General features: G+C 41.6%; 1 protein-coding gene across 3 annotated transcripts in view; it reads right to left on the reverse strand.

Moving 5' to 3' along the window:
• The window catches only part of SLAIN1 (SLAIN motif family member 1), a 50786-nt gene extending 36128 nt beyond the window's left edge, over positions 1–14658 (reverse strand). Inside the window, exons 1-2 of one of the 3 annotated variants that reach the window (XM_061367715.1) lie at positions 13764–14658; positions 10439–10578 (exon numbers count right to left, since the gene is read on the reverse strand). In XM_061367715.1, the coding sequence (XP_061223699.1) occupies positions 10439–10578; positions 13764–14254 (631 nt within the window). In that variant the 5' untranslated portion in view covers positions 14255–14658. The remainder of the gene's footprint in view (positions 1–10438; positions 10579–13763) is intronic. The other 2 variants (XM_061367717.1, XM_061367718.1) reach the window with 2 other exon arrangements.
• Positions 14659–19473: the final 4815 nt, after the last annotated feature.

A 19473-nucleotide genomic window follows, 5' to 3' on the forward strand; every position in this document is an offset into this window, starting at 1 on the left:
ATGCTGAAAATACAAGTTATCTTGCACCACTTACTTTCTTATGTGCTGGTAACTCTTCATGGATTTGACAGCATTAATATAAAGTGCATACTGAATTTTGTTATATGTAAACAGCAATTCTAAATGGAAAAGACAAAGTAATGAATGCATACTGCTGTATGATGCATGAAAAACCACAGAAGCCATATGCCAACATTCTAATAATTTAAAAGCTATAGCCTGAAGTTACATCCAGAACAAGTAAGAAAATAATTACAATTTGTCCTTCCAAAACTCTTAAAATAATTCTTTAAAATTAGCAGGTTACATATTAAAGTTGCCTGCATAATAATACCTGTATCATTGAAGAGATAATTTAATTTCATTACCAATTAAAACAATGTCTATTAAAAAAATTGTAAGACACGAACACATTTCTAAGAAGAAAAAGAAATAAAGCTTCTGTCATAGGATTGCTTCAGGCATTCTTCGGTACCTTTCTACCTTCCCAGACATGTCCTCTTGAGTGTTTATGATGTCCACAACTAAGTTTTGCACCTAAGCTCCGATTACAGTCAAAGAAGACCTACAGCTCAATTCAGCTGCCCGCAAGTACGTATATTCTGCCATTTAGATATCTACTCAGCACATTTTAAGGACATCAGTGCCACACATATACAGACAACCAAACCTAGCCCTGTCTTTCTACTGGCTATAATGGGATACTAAATACTGCTTGTATGTAGGTATGCCAGGAGATGACTTGTAACCAGATTCAACATGAAATGTTGCTCGACATAACAAGGAACACACTGTGAAGTTGCCAAAAGTGACCAAGAGGTCACTGCTGTGAGCCAGCCCTGTGCTTGATCAGTCTCTACTTCATACTGAACTCTCAACTATTTTTCTGCACAAAGGGTGTTGTCTGTGCCACGTGTGAGTGCACAAATGCATATGCATGCGTGAGAGAGTTCAGCAAACTCCAAACCATGCTAGCCAATTACAGACAAAAGGTCTGGGAACCCACTACTGAGCAACTGCAAGGCTTGGCACTGGAGAGACTCTGGGTCTAGGCCAGCTACTAGATGTCCACATGAGCATGTGAGATGCCAATAAACATCGAATCAGACCAGCCAGCAAACAGGACCAGAGGTTTGGGGCCTGGATACTGCCTGGGCAATGGATGTAGGGGTCAGCTACCAAAGCATGGGTGTCAGAAGCCGAACAATGGAGGGAACCTAAGTCCAGGAGTGTGGCAAACACATCCCTGTGGCTGCATATGGACAAGTGAGAGTGTGAGACCTGCTGGCAAGACTCAGTCTTAACTGGCTGGACATGAAAATAGGGAACTGTAGCAGCCTCGCATCTAGTGGACTGGAGAGGAGAAATCTCCTGGGTCTGAGACTCCCAACAACTTCAGCTCTGGAGAAATGCTGTCCTTGCGACTTGAAGTCCACCAGACCTGGGCACACTAACCACATCTCATATGCTTAACCAGCTTCATTTAAACACCTGCAGGCTGAAGCAGAGCCCAACCTTCAGCACAGAACAGCAGGGGCATAATTTAGCTGTCTAAAACCAGAATGTAATGACATCTGAGGTGCTCCAGCTGGTCCAGTTAAGTGAGGCTGCTGTGCAGGTCCTGTATCATACCATCTGCCCCATCTAGATATTTCAATGACCCAAGACCATGTCAAATTACACTTAGTAACCTTGTTAAGGTAAATGAACCATGGCCAAAGTGATTGTGCTGTTAAATTAGGTATACCAGACACATGCCTAAAGTTAGGTGGAATAAATCTGGGCAATATGTTCTATGAATTAAGTAACAAATGTCTGAGATCCAAGGACAAAGTACTTACAGTCAGACACAATGGAAACAGCTCCATGTCTGACTCCAGTAATCAAGACACAAAAAAATCTGTCTGAGCAAAACTGAATCACACAGATTTCTCCCTGCAACTCACATGCAACACAAAGCAGTATGCTATGTATCTCCCTTATGACTAGAAGACACATACTATAGTTTCGCACCATTTCATCAGTGTATGTATGGACCCTTGTACAAAATTTTTGTGCCTATCATAGAAAGATTCAGATGAGCTACCAGTATGTGAAAAAAAAAACGAAAAAGACCCCAATTGTCCCTGTCCTGCAGAATGAACTTAGGCATCTAAACAAATGATTATGAGCAGGGTCTGAAGTGCAATGACTGAAAAAAAAGGAGACAATGAGAAACAGTCTCTGAATTAAGGTATCAGGGCTAGTCTTGCAAAACGCAGCAAATTCAAGACTTGCTAAAAGTATAAAGGAATATTGCCATCTAACTCCTTCCAGCATTAAGTACTCCCAAATTTTTTCTAATTAGTGGAGAGAAATGAGTATCCCAGACTCACTTAAGACAACTGCTTAAGAATGGAGGAAGACAGGTTGGATGAATTGCCTCTTAGCTTCTACAGAGTCAGTGGACAGTTAAATTTTTCCCAGGTATCTAATTCAAATCACTAAGGTTAGGTGACATTACTCATAACCTTTACCATCACAAAAAGCTCTCTAGTTACAAATCCTTACCCTGCTTAGTCAGATACAATCTGTGCTCCAGCAGCTGCAGACAAAACTAAGTGAGAAATTAACTGATCTTCTCTCCTATGCAGCAGAGGACACAGCTCATCAACTCTTTTCTCACTTAGTGGAATTTATCTGTCTGCATGAGGACTTCACCAAAGTTAGCCACTGCTACCCCTATGTGCAACCATTTCAGAAATGTGCATTTCGAGATACAAGTCAGCTCACCCTGAATTAATGCAGCGCAGGTAGCAAGATCAACATTGTATGGTTATGTAGTACCAATCATAGAATAGTTGGAAGGGACCCTAAAGATCATACAGCTCCAAACCCCCTGCCATGGGCAGGGACACCTTCCACTAGACAAGGTTACTTAAAGGCCTGTCCCAGGTGGCCTTGAACACTCCCAAGTATAATGGGGAAAGACAAATTGATACAAAAGATGGCTTTCTTTCCAAAAGTAAGACACTTACTTGTTCCAAGTCAGAATGCATTTGCAGTGTCCCTTTGTGGTAAGGAGGTGCACAGGGTTAAACATACACAGACATCAGCTATCTGCTTTCATGAAAAAAGCTACCCCAAAATAGTGTTACTGTACAGACTTCTCTCGTGTTAGAAAATGGGTTCGATCTTAGCTCAGCCAGCTATGTAGACTCAGTTTACAGGCACTTTACACTGTAGCACAGTTTTGGTTTCTTTTGGTAACACAAAAATTAAAAAAAAATACATAAAATAAAAAGATGAAATAAATAAATTATGTATAAGCTATCAGCTTAATGTCACTTTAAAAATCAATTGTTACCCTGTATCAGTTTTCCGTAACATCTCACACTTCAATCATAAAATATTCAAGAACATGTTGACTTATCTTTTGTGACTTACATTCATATGATTCTTTACAATTAGTAAAAACGTAATTTTTTACATTGCTTCAAATGCTTTTCAAAACAAGAAGTACCCAGGTTTCAGCCTCTTTTACTGACAAAAGCAATTTTCTGTCCCACAGGCATATTTATACTACTTCTCTCAATGAGATTTCTCAGAAGTGAAAATCTCTTAATGAAGTATTCCATTGTAGTGTTTGATCAAGCCACATTCAAAGACTTCACAAATGGCTTAGGGACCCCACCAAAAGTGAACATTCCACAAGAAAACCTTTTCTGTTGTTGTAAGTTTTACAAATATGTTCCACTTTAAAAGTAAAATTAATGAAATAGAAGTTGAGGCAGGGCCACAAAAGAAAAATGATATCCTTATGCCTCAAGTATTCAGATTAGAGCTTATCGACTATAAGTCATTACCAGGGAGAGTCAAAAAGGTTTTATTACAAGGATTTTGACATGAACCCTTGGGTAAAAGCAAACTACTGGTGTAAATATTTTATTTCCATGAAATATGAACAGAGATATGCTAGATGTGGAACACTCAGTAAAGCAAATGCAGGTAACTGACTTCTAATATATTAAGACGTGAGGTCAGCTCCCAAGGAGAAAAAAGGCATGGCACATTTACAGGACTATGGACTATATCCCAAAAGTAACCAACCAAAAAATACTTAGGGGCCATGGCATAGAACAGTCTGAACAAAAGCTTCCCAAAAGATGCAATGCTGTAAGAACAAGAACCAAAGTGCTCCCTGAAAGTGAAAATATGGAAATACACCTTTTAGTAAAGAGGCAGTGCCACCTCTATGTACCACATGGGGGAGGTTCATCTACATTATGAAATGTTATTCCCAGCTCTCTTCTGCAGACATCAAAAATAAGCAGTGAAAGAAAGCATGTAAGAGAAAAGCTGTAACAATAACTGGGGCTAGCAAACAATTGGCAAGACTCAGACTATCAGGAATAAAAATGAAATGGCAGCTTCCAGCACAACCCAGTTTTGAAAAGATCCTCTTCCGTACAAAAGGTATCTTCAGAGGATAAGCTTTCAAGTACCCCCAGAACCATCAATAAATCCAATGTTTCTTTTTAATGTCTATTCAGGAAAGTAGCTGCATACTTTGGAAACAAAACCAGTGATTAGTACTCTGCTGGATAACACTAACTTGCCTTTATTTTTAGTGTAACTGTCAGGGCTGATGCTACTACTATTGCTTTTAGACATATGCTGCGTTACAGACTCTCAGCCTATATGGCAAGAGTAAGTTATATTAAATAAGCCTGCTGAAATCCTCACGTAAAATTTGACAGCGTTTTTCTAGCTGTTTAAACACTCATGATGAGTTGATAATCTCAGCTCAGCAGCTAGAATGAATTAATAGGGCACTTATATTCTAATATACCAACCGAGGCAAGATTCAACACCACCTCTCCACAAACCTTTAGATAAATTTCAGAACTCAGCATCTTCTGGCACATGTGACGACAACTAGAAATCAATTCTAAGAAAATATTTATGAGCTGCAGGACAATCAATCCCCAAATATGAAATTAAATTCTTCAATAGTATGTATAACTTAATAAAAACCAGAAGCCATATCTAAGAACTATATTAAAAAGGTAAGAGATATCTGTGAAATGAACAAGTGTCTGATCTTCTATGCATTTGTTGCCATAAGGGTTTTCAACCAAATATTTCTATCTTGAAGTGTATTTGCAGAGTAGAAATGTTCCAGTAAGAGAGAGAAAATACTCTGAAATGCAAGCAGAGTATCAAACCAGAGTTCTTCCCAAATGCAATACACAAATCGTGATCAGCAGCTGCATCAGAAAACCCAGTGATATCATCATTTGCAAAACCTCTAAGAACTGCTTGGAATTATGCAGCTGTTACAACAGGTTACATCAAATGAATGGAATCTAATACGAAACTGCTCCTGTGCATGGATGTGTGCCCTCCAAGCACTAAGCTTGTAGTACAGCAGAAGACAGCTATGCATCCTGTCCTCTGAGATATTGCTTTCCCTGAAAGATGCTCCTATGATGACAGAAATTACAGTTGCTCATCACCTCTTATTATCAGAAACATTTAGAAAAAGGAACCAAACCTGTTGTGCCACTTCTTTCATTCCTTTTAGAACTTTAGGCATTTTATTATTTATGATGGAAGCAATGACCCAATCATCTGCAAGCTCCAACATGGTATAATTCTACCCCAAAAGCATATTACATAAAACTCTGTATCTCCATTACATATGAAAAATAATTATCAGAAAAATATGATAAGACTAAATCTTATTCATCTAGTCCCGAGTGCCACAACACACATTTCTGATCTATCAATGGACAGCAAATAAACCTGTATCAGAATAATAAAGAAATCCCACCTTGCACTGTGCACAGCACTGGAGCCAGCTCAAGCACACAAAATAAAAGCTTTCGTCCACTTACAGCATTTTCTGTTTGATACTGCTGTTAACAGACTACAACACAGAAGTTCCCTATGACAGCAACTCTTAACAGTCGATGAAATGTATTTTGTACCTTAAAGATTACAAATTAAATCACTTCACTATGAATCCCTGGGAAATGAAAGAGATTTAGGAGAATGGGACAGGACCTCAGCTCTTTAAGCAAGAAGTTGCATATCCAGGCAAAAATCTTCTGCTTGGATCCCTACCAGTGTAATACTGGTTTTTTACACGTAAAAAGAATATACCATTGTTAAATTAAACAACGCATTTTAGTTTGGGTTTGGGTTTCTTCTTCTGGGTATGTTACATGCTTGGCCACCAAACTTAATGGACATCTAATATTGGGATCCAACACAATAAAGGCTAAAATGTCACTGATGAGATTCTTGGGTTTTGTGAAATCATTAGCAATTGGAAAGAAACTACAATAGGTGTGTTTCACAACACACCTTATTGTTCTCTAGATGACGTAACAGTATTCATCCTGAAGTACATTACTCACTTTAGGAAATGAAGCAGAGTTTAATCTTGAAACTGTAAATTACTCCTGCCAACTGCAAAATCTACAGACTTCTGTTGCCTCCACTTCTTAAACATCTGAAGCAGCACTTCCAAATAAGAACTCATCTAAGCCAAATGCTGAAACTAGCCAATATTTCATATTCTCCAAGAAAGAGGAGCTTTCTGTCTGGAAGGCTTAATTGGACGAGATATGCTTTGAGGCCCTGAATAAAAGCTGAGCTCCTACAGACTGACTCCTAGCTAAGCCTCTTAACTCCTCAGTTTATCCACCTGCCTCCTCCAGAGCATTTTACAGAAGTGAAGCTATACAGGGTTATCTCCAGCCAGGGTGTCAGTCAAGACCATCTCATCCATTTTAGAGGGGCTATACCCATCTGCACCAGCTAGGAAGTTTACACACCGCATCTCTCTGCTAACTGGGCTTAATACTGATGTGCTCCAAAATCTCCCAAGTACAACCAAGAAAATACAGAAGCAGCTCCATCACACTGTTAAGACTGTTATGTGGCCCTGTTGATCTGAATGAATCTAAAGGAAATAAAATAGAAGGCAAGATTAAAAAACAAAGGGAGAGGGAACTGACCCTATGGTAGAGAGAGAACTGCTGTAAACAAAACCAACCAGAAAGGTTTCAAACAAAAGATGATTGAAGTAGAGCAAAAAAGAAAGAAGTGATCTAGCTCAGGTCAGGGAGAAAGAAAAAAATAAGAAAAAAGAGACACAAACAAATATTACCCAGACACTGGAACTGCTCATGGAAAACAGGAACAACTCCAAGCAAAGATCTTATCGTATAAGGTTACATTTAACTGTCACCCTCCTTAAAGCTAGCATGCTTAATCCACAGAAACAGGGTTTGTAATAAGCCTAGTTCATTATGAACAAGATAAAAGCTTTACCTACTTAGTGGCAGACTTTGTTCAAGTTCTCATAGGGGTTCACAGATGAACCACCTGCTGGAGACCACCACAGTGCTTATAACCACAGAAGATTTACCAAGATGAAATCTTACTTCCACAATGAAATACTTGAAGCAGTCAATTTCACTCAAAAAGAAACAGACTGTTGAGCACAGCAAGGCAAAAAGTAAAAGAGCATCATCCAACTGATTCTCCAGCTTGGAATTCATCACCTATGACTGCTTTGCCAGGAGTTTCTCACAAGAGTTTTAGCCTTGTTATGACCTATCTTAATGCTTTAGACAGCAAATAAATACTTTTATGAAAATCAAGATATAACATAACACAGAAAAATTACATCAGCAGGAATAAATGAGCACAGATTTAAAAATCTGAAGAAGACAACAGGAATTCCTTAAAATTCAGAAAAATAGCCTGGCAAAACTTTACTAATTTTGGCTCACAGCTCTTCTTTCTGTGTGCACTTACCTAGGTATGCTGACTTTGCACACAAAAATCAATTTTTACTGCTTTTTATTTCTATATGCACTATAGTGCCTAAAAAGCTATGACAATCTAAACTGGATTAATTTTTGGCTAATGCACCACGGACAACATTACTAAACCAATTCTACCTCTAATTCATTTCAGAAACCATGCTCTGGTATTTCATAAATGTTTTTCACTATATGTTTAATAATTCTCAAGTACTTCAGTGTTACCATTGACTCAGTGCCAAACAGAAGAGGCACAACTAGATTTCAAAGCTCTTTCAATACTAAAATGCTCTTGCAAGGCATACGGCTAAAAGGGGGAAGACAAGGTCCAACTTACAAAGTTTGAAATTTTAGGACCAGAAAAGAATGGCATTCTTACTAAGACACTTTTACAATTAGGCTAAAATTATATGTATGTATCTATATACATATACTTACTGATGAGAGTGCACTGCAAAACAAACCCCAGGAAAGTCAGGTTACGGAAAGTTTGTTGTACTTTTAAAACAAAGTTGTTAGATTGTTACAACAATCTCACACGTGGTTTCAAACTGAGGGAGAAATAAGTATTGTGGAAAAAAAAAAGTCTACACAGGGTAAGAAACACAACACTAGCTCATGATATATTATTTGTATAGGTGATAAAATCTTTAGAAATATGAGAGTTAATCAAGTCTGAATTATTAATTAAAACAATTTTAGCATAGAACTGCTGCAGCAGAAACACGAGCCTATTCCCTCCTTGAATATACTGCTCCCATAATGAGGTTTATACATGGCATGTAATTTCTCAGAAACTTTGTACAGAGCCCAGGAAATGCATGAACCCATCATGAGTAGAACATATGGATTAAACCAACTCACCGTCAGCATAGCTCTGTGACATATGTCACTCACTGTGACTTCTGCACAGAAAGAGATTGAGCTTGTTTCTACATTCATATTACAGGCTTGATTTAGTTGCCTATACCTAAGTGTGCTTGCCCATCTGAGAGGCCCTTGGAAGGTCAAGATATCATCAAAGGTATGGCAGATATGACACAGGACTGGTGGAAAGTCTGTATCTGTCCTGACTGGAAACCAGAATAACTGAAGTCATCTCAAATGGCACTGGATACCCATGTGGGGCGATCTAAACTGAGCTTCTACATGAAAGTCAGCTCCAGACTGCAAACACAGAATGGTACGGGCTGGATGGGACCTTAAAGATCATCGAGCTCCAACACCCCTGCCATGGGCAAGGACACCTTCCACTAGAACAGGTTGCTCAAAGCCACATCCACCCTGGCCTTGAACACTTCCAGGGATGGGGCATTCACATAGGGATATCTTACACCACATAGGCAGCAGATGACTAGATGGGAGTTGAGTGTCAAGCACCCATTACTGGTCTCAAGAGAGCTACTGACTTCATTTTGAGGCCATCTCCTGCACCTCACCACCTGAGCATCTCCCCTGATTCCTCTGACTCTATGGACTAAACTCCCACTGACTGCCAAGCATGGACAACAAGCTCACACTACAGAGCCTGAAGTCAAGTTCCTAATCACAAGCCAAATTCCACCCTAAACCTAGCTTGGATGACTACCAACATAGGAACCACAGTTTAGCCTACCTAACTTAAGGCAAATGAGCTGAACTAAATATTGCTAGGACAATAATCACTGTACAATCTTTTATAGTTGATGTAAAGACAGCTGCCTGCAGAGGCTGATTCTGTTAAATACCTGATTTTGGATAATACTAATCCACAGCTACCCAGCTACTCATACCCTCCAAAGCATACAGGAACATGCTCCATCTTTTAAGGATGGCTGTAGTTAGCTTATACAGCCATATGCTCATATTGTCATTAGATTTATTCCTTTCTCCTGTCACCTATATTGTTCATTTGCTGCTTCTTTCTTAGCAAGTTATAAACCTTAACATCCTACCTTAACCACTTTCCTCAACAACACTCATTACAATCTTAATAGGACCCTGGGTGGTAAAAAAGTAAAAATAATGCTGGTTGATATTTATTTAGAACGAAATTTAGCACATCCAGCTATAATTCTACAAGTTCACTGGCACCAAACAGCCATCGGATAGATCCCAGTCCTTGGAACTACTGAGAGCCTAACAAAGAAGTGCTAGCAGTCATGTTACAGCTCTTCTTGTCTGTCCTATGCTCAGCAAAGTCCTGATAATACATTAGATGTGGATAAATATGCTTCTAAAAATTTATAGCACCATAATAATTTTGACTTTGCAAAAGAACAAAAGCATCATTTTTCAAATCTTGATAAGAGACACCAACAGTAAAGTTTACGTCAATGTTTTCTTGCCACGAGGTTCACTGTTTTAAGCAATGGATAAAAACTACCAAGTTTAAAAGACACGAGTTATGCAGGGTAAGAAAAGGATAACAAAGGAGAACAGTTTAAAACATGCATGAGCAGAAAAAAAACCCAAACAATTGTTAGCATTTAATGGAGGAAGATTTGCATATATAGAAAAAAAACTTGCATGTGTGCCATCTGTGGAGCTTGCTAAGTTGTGAAAAACACCAAACACAAATGAAATACCAGACCAAAAATGGTAACTTACTAGTAAAGAAAATTAAAGAATAAGATTACCTTGTTCCAATCTGAAGCACAGGGAACGTTTTGCAGCCTCTATCTCAGGACTTGGATGATCCAGAACACGCCTGCACCACTGCAGGGGACTCAGTGATTTCTCTTGCGGAGTGAGAGTCTTGGTAGGCAAGATATACAACCTTAACCAAAATACACACAAATATCAGGAAGATACACAACACTCCAAAGTTTACTTTTGTATTCCCACTTTCCTGCCTGCTAACAATGTGTAACAGTGCAAACGCCGGCAATATGATCTAATAACGAAAGATATTCCAAAGTAGAAGAGTTTTCACTAGTTTGATTCCTTCCCCTCTGAAAAACTGATGGCAAAATATGAACTCTATAGGTCTGGCACATCAAAACAAAGTTCAAGCAGATTTCTCATGAAAAACTTCCATCTCCTCTTTCTGAAAATCTAAACTTGTTTTCATCATCTGAATTTCAGCCCTGCCCAAAGTTCCAATGCACTAGGTGATGTACATACACCAAAGGAGCTGTCAGTTTTCCCTTGCAGATTTAACTTTACTGGAGATTAGATAATTTCAGTATTGGATTTCACATTTAAATCACAATTTCACTGTTAACTATTTCCCTCTTTTACGTATAACAATTTAATCAACTTGTCAGAGTGTTGCCGATATTCACACACAGTATCTTGTCTCAGATGAATCAAATGTTGCACAAATCACACTTTTAGAGATTAGAAAACATTTGCTGAAAAACAATGAAAATCCAATTTTGATATTCAATTCCAGCAGGAAAATAAAAATAAGGAAAAAAAGCTAGCATATATGTGCTATTCTCAGACAATAGTAGGCGGCTAATCAGATGGTCAAGCACATGAGGAAGCCAGGTATCAAATCGGGGAAATTCTTGAAGCTGGGCTCTGTGTTGCCGCTGTTGTCTTTGTAGATTAGTGGGCACAAGCAGATGCTGGTTCACCTGGGGGAGAGCAGGTCTCCCAGGAAGGAAACTATTCTTGGCTGCTGGAGACTCCTTGCAGCTCCCTGGCCTGACCACTTCGGATTACATCGATGAGGCTGCAGTGAGAGGAAGTTTTCCAGGTACCAGGAAAACACTCCACAGGCTGCAAAGGAATCTGGCCTGCACACAGTGGAGCAAAAGGCAACACCTAAAAAAACCCAAGGGATTAGCGCCTCAGAGGAACACTAACAGGTAGCAGCCTTTCACTTTCAGGGTTTTGGCTCAACAGCTATGCAAATCCCCCGACAGCAACTGCTCTCCACCGTCTGATCAATGGGTTTGGGGTTTTTATCCCTTTGAAGTCAATCAGCACTCTATCCAGCTCACAAGGAATAAACATCCTTGCTGTGATTGCTATCTCTCTCAGCAATCCCAGCAGAGATCAACTACTGAATTTCTCCAAGGAGAGGACTCATTTCCCCCGACTTCCAGCAGTGCCTGGCTACGTTATTTAAAAAAAAAAAAAAAACTGAGAAAAAAGAAAAAAAGGCAAACCAGAAAAGCTTTCATCTTCCCCGTTAACCTGCAAAAGTGCTTCAAAAGCTGAACAACTGAGTTCATGTGAAAAGCTGAACAGCAAAAATAGGTTGGATTTGTCTGGAACGATGCTAATTCTACGGGTTTTTTAACTGCACAGGTATTCAAGGATTAAAATCACTGATAAACAACTAGGACTGAGTCATCGGCCTCTGGCTTTCCAGATCGCAGTTTGCTTTAAAGACTGGCATTACAAACAAACTCCAAGCAGCTAGCATCACACGGCTGACCTTTCATGGACAATGACAGCGATTTAGCCTTGAAATTAAAACGTTCAACAGCTAAAGCAACTCACTCTTAGTGGAATAAACTGATTAACAAACCCCTGCCATTAAATCCTTCCTGTGGACACACAGTTGTGCGATATGAAGGTAAGTTTTGCCCCACCCCACCCCCACCCCTCAAGCATTTAGGATTGCTTCCAGAAGTTGAAAGGAATAGGAAACTGATGGAAATTATAGGAAATTGTTGGAAAAATAGGATATTGTACTAAGGCACATAAAATAACAATGACTTTCCACCAGCCTGAAATGTAAACAGGGAAAAAACATTTTGCTTAACAGGTCAGGACCAAACGAGTTTAATATTTCTTAACGTGAAGGAAAGTTATGGGTTAGGGCTGATGTAAAATTTGGTTCGAGTCTGGACTGACAACCCCAGAACAGCCCTGTGCAGACTAACACTACGCACAATGAAACAACAATGGCACGAATTTCCATACTTGTTGATGACTCTCAAAAGCAATTTTCCAAAGCTGCAGCATGGTATTATTTGTATCGTGAAGTACAGACCATGAACACTCAAAAAATATTTATGCTATTTAGCTTAATTTTTAAATCCTTTCTCTTCTGCCAAAAATAAGGATGCCAAATGCATCTCAGAAGTGTTACACTGTATTTTATTTCCAGGTGACATACATTTCAGCTCGATTTGAAAACTAACCACATAATAACCTACCTTAAAGCTTTGACAGATCCTTAGAACAGTTCTTTAAATATAGCTTATCCATAATTTATAACTGACACTTTAGAACAACAGAGCACCAATTATGTTTAACATGGTTACGCAGCCAACGATTTCTATAGCATTCCAGCAGTGTCCCTACAATGTTTGTCCACGTTACTGACAAGTCTCGAGGCACCAGGTTTATTTGTCTCTATAACTTCCCCCCCTATTTGTTTTCAAGACAGCCCAATCATTCCTCTAGGTCGATTTTATTTTCTGTTTTATTAATTCGCCATTCATTTCTGCTTTATCCAATTTCCTAGCACCCAGCCGAGCCTTTTGGAGATACATGGGCGTCTGATACACAACCAACCATTAGATCAATGTCTAAAAGACAAAAGCCCTCCCAAATCTCTGAAGACAGGAGACAACTGGGCAGATTTTAGGATGGGGAGGCAGCCACTGTTCTGATAAAGGCTTTCCCAGAACAATTCCTGTATTTTTAATTCCTTATGTAAACAGGAGGCTGAAACTAGACTGAGATCTGAAATTATAGAAAAGCGATCTTTCTCCAACTGGGGCAACAAGCACTGATCCCCTACCGACAGCGAGACGGGGCGGCAAACGCCCAGCCTGAACCTCATCACGGACACGGGCCCTCCCGCCAGGCGGGTACCGTACTGATGACACGTTTTAGGGGGAAAAAAGGCAGATTTAACTTAAGCAGAACCAGATCGGGTGGATTACTTGGGGGCTAACGCTAAGCGGAGCCAGGGGAGCGCCCGCGGGGTGCGCGCTGCGGGGGCTCCGGCCGGGGTCCGAAGTGCGCAAGCGGGGCGGGGCGCGCCGCATGTACCATGTATCCTCGTCCTGTCCGTAGCAGCAGTCCTCCAGCTCCAGCACCGCCACCTCGTCCAGCACCGTGGTAGCCGCCGCTGCAGCTGACCCCGGACCGCCGCCAATGTCCTGGCCCCCGCCGCCGGCGGCTGGCAGGCCGAGCGTGGGCTTGAAATAGGCGAGCGGCTCCGGCGGGCCCAGCACGGCGGCGCACAGCAGGGTGGGCACCGGCCCGGGCAGGCACGGCGCCGCCGCGTTGGCCGCCGCCGAGGGAGGACTGGCAGGGCGCAGCCCGCCGGGGGCCCGCAGCAGGTGCGGGCTAGGCGGGCCGGTGGCGACCGCGACCGCGGCGGCGGCGGCAGCGCGGCTGCGGAGCTGCTCGTTTTGCTTCTCCAGCTTCCGCACCAGCTCCTGCAGCTTCTTCACCTCCAGCTCGGCGCTGACGGCGGAGCCCGCGCCGCTCCCTTTCACCTCCGCCATCATCGCCGGCTTCAGCAAGGCAGCCTCCATCCCGCCGTCGGCACCACCGCTACCGGCACCTGCTCCGCCGCGCCGCCGGAGGGCAGCGCCCGGCCCCCGCGGGCGGCGGGAGCGCCGGGAGTCGCCGCGCTAGGGGCCCTGCCCGGCGCCGAGCTGCCCGACCCGCTCCGCTCCGCAGCAACTCCTGCGCCTGCCGTCAGCGGCGGCGAGGACGCGGGTGGGATCCCCTCATCCCCTCCCACTCGGGCAGCCGGAGCGCCGCGCACACGCACACGGCGGGAACAAAGAGGCGCCCGGCTCCCTCGCCATCGGCCCGGGGGAAGGACGGCGGGGCCACCTCCCTAGGGAGCCCCGCGGGCAGCCCCGGGGCCGGCTCAACGCCCATCATTAAACAAAGGTGCCGTCCCCGGACCCCGCCCGCGCGCTGGAGCTGGCCCAGGGCGCTGCTCCTCCCGTGAGCCGCGTAATTAGAGCCTGGTGGTGCCAGGGTTGTGATTATGCAGATTGGAAGTGTGATGGGAATGGGAATCACAAATAGAGGCTTTGTTGGGCTTGAAAGGAACGAATTCGGCCAGAAGCAGACGTTCAGGAGCTTGAAACATGCTGATTCTAGGAATTTTGATTCTTAGCGGGGAAAGCAATGTATTTTTGAAGCTGGTGAAGCCAGGACTGAGCCAAGCACAGCAGAAAACTACGCGATTATTTATGTGTATGAGAGGGATTTTTTTACAGGGACATGTAGTAATGGGACAAGGGGGCATGGCTTTAAACTGGAAGAGAGGAAATTTAGGTGTTAGGAAGAAATTCTTCACTGTAATGGTGTCAAAACACTGGAATGGGTTGCCCAGAGAAGTTGTGGATGCCCCATACCTGCTGGTGTTCAAGGTCAGGTTGGATGGGGCAACCTGGTCTAGTGAAAAGTGTTCCTGGCCATGGGAGGGGGATTGGAACTAGATGATCTTTAAGGTCCCTTCCGCCACAAACCATTCTCTGATTCCATGACCTGTGAGATGGCGTCATAATTGAAATTTGAAACAGTCCAGATACACAGATGGGTTTGCCATGTTCCAAGTCTTTGGGAGGAGAAAGAATGACCTTCCCTCATGCTAGTGTTTTTACGCTGTCCTTCATTTCTCAGTATTCAGAGAAGCCATTGCTTGTCCCCCTTCCTCCCACCCAGCAGGTGAGCAAAGATTCAGTGTTGCCCAAGGCGGTTCAGCCATCACATAACCCTTGCTGGGTTCATTTCCCCTAGCTCCAACTACAGGCCACAACCTCTTTAAGTTACTGTCCTGAAGCTTCCGAGAGCTCTGATATAAAATAGGAAACAAATCTCCAGGAGGTGTGTAAGCTGCTCAGCCAACCACCACACACTAATAATAGCTATCTGTTTGTTGCTGCCCAGTTCATGAGCATCAGCTTTAGGCAGAGTAGTAGCAACAACAGCCACCACTGCCTTCACTGTGCTTCGTCTCTGGCTCAGGTTTCTGGTGTAAGGAGGAACAAACACGAATTCTCTCTTTGGAGCATAAATCAACTTTGAAGTCATCCAGCTTGTCACAGTTTTCTGTCTTGTTTATAGCTGGGAACCTTTCTTCTGCACTTGCACAGGACAATGACACTGTTGTTTGTCAGTCTTTTAAGTGTTCTTACAGTGCAGATAATAGTAACTGCTACTACAGGAATGGCTGGAAAGGAAGATAGACCAGGGCACAAAGTGCTGACTTCCAGATAATGCAGCTTCTGTCACTGAAGAGATTAAGTACATCCAGCAGTGTACTACAGTACCAATCAAATAGTGCTTAATCCAGAACTTTTGTTGAATCTCCTCTGTCCATTTGGAAGAAAGGAATAGAAAAATATTGAGAATATAAAAACCGTCTGACCCCACATGCTGGATTTGACTGGGTTGGAGTTGATTTTCTTCACAGTAGTCGGTATGTGACTGTGTTGTGCATTAGTGCTGGAAACCTGATAACGCAGTAATGTTATAGTTACTGCTGAGCAGTGCTTACACAGAGTCAAGGTGTTTTCTGCTCCTCACCCCACCCCACCAGAGACTAGGATGGGGGCGCACAAGAAGTTGGAAGGGGACACAGCCAGGACAGCTGACCCCAACTGACCAAAAGGATACCATATAGTGTTATGCTCAGCATGTAAAGCTCGGGGAACAAGAAGGAAGTGAGGGACATTTGGAGTGATGGCGTTTGTCTTCCCAAGTAGTCATTATGCATGATGGAACCCTGCTTTCCTGGAGATTGCTGAACACCTGCCTGCCCATGGGAAGTGGTTCTTTGTTTTGCTGTGCTGGTGTGTATGGCCTTTGCTTTCCCCATTAAACTGACTTTATCTCAATCCACAGGTTTTTGTACTTTTACTCTGATTCTCTCCCTCATTCCAATACATGAGTGAGCAGCTCTGTGGGCTTAGTTGCCAGGTGGGGTTAAACCACGATACCTCAATTCTACTGTGTGTCATCAGAGTGAGTATCATAATCCTGTTTTCACTACTACAGATAGTTGTAATCTGTATTCCCATAAGTGAAAGTAAGAATTGAGTTTGTACATCTTTAGCCCCAGGCAAAAGTGGGCTGTTATCACTAATAGTGATACTAGCCTTAATTCTTAGAAATGCATAAACTAATCCAGTAAGATTGTAAAGTGATACAAATTACGAGCAGCACATGTAATAATAAGTTTATTAGACATCAGTAATATACAATTAAAAAAAAAAAAGAAGAAGTTTATGACAACATCAGTGCTGAATGATGCAAGGAGGCGCAGGAAATACTCAAATTCAACATGGAGAGATTACTTTTTCTCTTTGAACCAGGCAAGCAGAGTTATTTAGTAGGCCAATAAAAAAGAAAAACAACAAACAAGCCAACCAGGAAATGGGTATCATCTGATTTTTTTCAATTGCCAGAACAGTGTGGTCAGGATATTGCATGGTTTAAAAAAATCTAATGCAGACACCAGTTTGGAGAAACACAAATTATTCTCCTCCCAGTGCTGACACTACTAATGAATTGTTAATGAGCTCCATTCAGTATCCCAACACTAACTATGAGTTGGATCAACCGAGACTTCATGAGCTTTTTACAAACCGCAACAAAGGCTTGATGGTTCAATTTATTTTTTTAAGGCATTGATAAAATCTGTTTAACACCAACCCCAAACATCCTAATGTGCCCATGGAACCTGTCATTCCTGGACCCGAGAAATTAGTAGATCTTTACTGGTCCAGGATGCTACTTACATGATATGCTATAGTAGAAATTTCTGAATCAGTATAGTTACTAATAGGCTCCCAATGCAGAGAACAAAGAAGCAGGAAGTCTACAAATCCCATCTGCTCTTCTCTGATAATAAGCCTGTTGCTTTATGCTGCAATAGCTGCAGGCTGGACCTGCCTTTCAGGCAAGCCAGTAAAGAATTAATTGCAATAATCCAGTCTGGGTTGTACAAAAGATGGGTTACAATAAGGTCAGAGCACGGACGGTAAATTCAAGTCTGGTGAGATTATTTTAAAGCGCAGTGCCAGTCTGAAAAATGACTGTGAAAGTAGTTTTATAAAAATAGAGCCACAACCGTGCCAGCAGAAGTTCATCTAGTACAGTATTCTATCTTTAACAAAGGCTGATAGTAGCTTCATAAGGAAAATAAATGAGAAACAAGAAAAATATTGGGGATTTTCTCCAGCCTTCTGAAGTTCACGAATTGGGACATCTGGACCATTTATTTTTGATAGCCACCAATGTGTAATAATATTGCATTTGCTGAGCCCCATTTTTAAACCATTGAAACACTGGGACTCTACAACACCCTGTGGCAATTAGTGCTGCGATTTAATTACGTATTGTAAGAAAAACTGCTTCCTATTATCTGTTTTAAATCTGCTGCCTAGTAATTTAATTGGATGTCCCTTCATTCTGGTTTTCTGAGAAAGACAGAATGATTAATCATTCTCTATTCAGCTTCTCTTTGTCATTCGTGACTATATAAAACTCCGTTACTTCTCTTTCAGGCTGACAAGCCCTAATTCATATAGCCTTGCCCCCACAGAAGTCGGGCTGAACCTCCCATTATTTCCTATCTCCCTCCATAACAAAACCTGAATTTTCTGACCCATTGTTTCCTTTCTGTTAATACTCCATGTTGTCATAACTTAGGGAAAGACTGTGTCAAAAAATTCTTGTAAATCCAAATATACTCAGATAAAGAAAACAGCGTAACCAGAACCATATTGGTTCCTTCCGAAACACTCATGTATTCATGAGCATACCTTGCTTTAAAAGAGCTGTATGGACTGTCCTCCAACATATCCTACCTATCCAGATGCCTCTGTATTCTGTTATGTATTATAATTTGTACAAATTGGCCTGATTGATAGAAAATCAGACTAACTGCAACGTAGTTCCCCAGAGCAGCTTTCATGTTTCTCAAAACTGATGTCCCAGCTGATGCTTCCAGTTTGTTTGGCACCAAGCCTGCTTTGAGTGATAGGGTAGATCTCTGTGAGAAGTTCAATAATGTCACATGTGAGCTGTTGTAGAGTTTTTGCACAGATACTACCAGGCCCTAGCAATTTGTTTTTCCTAATTTTATAAATTTGCTCTGAAATATTTGAGCAATTAACATTTTCCTGGAGTTATAGCATGGATTTTCATTCTCCATGTCTCTTGCAAACATTTTGACTTCTTAGCTATTGCTAATTTCCTCTTAATTGACTTTCTCTTTTTCATATAGTTTCTTTTTTTTAAACTACCATTATTCCTTCTGGCGTTTTCCTTATTGAATTAATATTAAATTGAAGTACATTGTAATCACCATTAGGATGGATTTTTCTATAGGATCAAATCTAAAATTGTGTCATTTTCAGTAAGCCCCGGTTGCTCCAGAAAATCAGCATTTGTGGTATCCAGAGATATTGCCCATGCATTAAGCTTAGGGTCTGCCTAGATTGACCTAGGGTCAAACTAGGCAGAACTATCCTTGGCAGCTCTAATCCAATGCATTCTTATTTTATTTTGAATCATCAATTCTGTATCAAATAACTCTGGCTTTCAAATGCATTAGTAGCTTCTCTTCCTCATAGACAGAAAGCATCAACCTGAATCTTACAAATCAGGATGGCCTGTTTCATTGTAGTGGGTCTTCATCAAGAGCAAAGACTAATTATGATTTAAAAGTAGCTTAAACATTTGCATTGCCTCCACTATACGAGTATATTGGAGAGTATAATTTGGT

This window comes from Neopsephotus bourkii, unplaced genomic scaffold (genome assembly GCF_033783945.1).
Source record: "Neopsephotus bourkii isolate Nb327-2 ecotype Australia unplaced genomic scaffold, CSIRO-AGI_Nbou_v1 NB_1394, whole genome shotgun sequence".
NCBI lineage: Eukaryota > Metazoa > Chordata > Aves > Psittaciformes > Psittacidae > Neopsephotus > Neopsephotus bourkii.